At 55.9% G+C, this 606-nt stretch overlaps 1 protein-coding gene across 1 annotated transcript in view; it reads right to left on the bottom strand.

Annotated features, from left to right (window-relative positions):
- The window catches only part of ache (acetylcholinesterase), a gene marked incomplete in the record, with an annotated part of 34,795 nt that overhangs the window by 16,849 nt on the left and 17,340 nt on the right, over positions 1-606 (bottom strand). The window contains 1 exon segment of the mRNA XM_035675053.1: positions 65-584. Within this exon segment, the coding sequence (XP_035530946.1) occupies positions 65-497 (433 nt within the window).

The following is a 606-nucleotide window of genomic DNA, read 5'->3' as shown; positions in this document are numbered from 1 at the left end:
TGGAAGAATGAGTCATGTCTAACGTATTTATATTTGGACTCATTAGTAAGTCGTGACCAAGTACCTCCGCCGTAGATCCACACCATGACAGTGAGATTGTGCGGTCTGGCTGAGGAGGGCACCCACACATTGAGGTACAGGCAGTCTTCACTCATCTCTCTGTTGGGATTCCACATCTCGGTGCCCTGGAAACCAGGGAACGATGTGTCCACAAACTGGTAGCAGGCGTTGGGGTAGAAGTGGGCCTCATGCACCCCTGTCCACGGACGCTTGGGCTCAGCACGACGGAAACGCCGCTTCCCTACTGGTGGCTCGGCGAAAGGGATGCCCAGGAAAGCAGTGACGTAGCTGCGGTCCGGCACCGGCATGCGGATGCCACTGACTCGACCAGTACGTGTCTGAACAATGAGGTCTGCTTCGCTCTGGGAAGAGCATGTGGGGATGAGTAGAGACAGGAGGAGGACTGAGGAAAGGAGGAGAAGGATGGAGGTTTGCATGGTGGAGGCAAAGACGGTCTGTGTGGCTGGAGCAGTGGTCGTGATTCCCTCTCCAATGGGCAGGGTCTGCTCTGCTTCCCCTCAGCTCTACAGAGAGAGAGAGAGAGAG

The sequence above is a fragment of the Morone saxatilis genome, unplaced genomic scaffold (assembly GCF_004916995.1).
Source record: "Morone saxatilis isolate NCDOM2014 unplaced genomic scaffold, NCSU_SB_2.0 Contig4, whole genome shotgun sequence".
In the NCBI taxonomy this organism is placed as follows: Eukaryota; Metazoa; Chordata; class Actinopteri; family Moronidae; genus Morone; species Morone saxatilis.
Note: the sequence above shows the minus strand (reverse complement) of the source record. Positions and strands in the feature narration are given on the sequence as shown.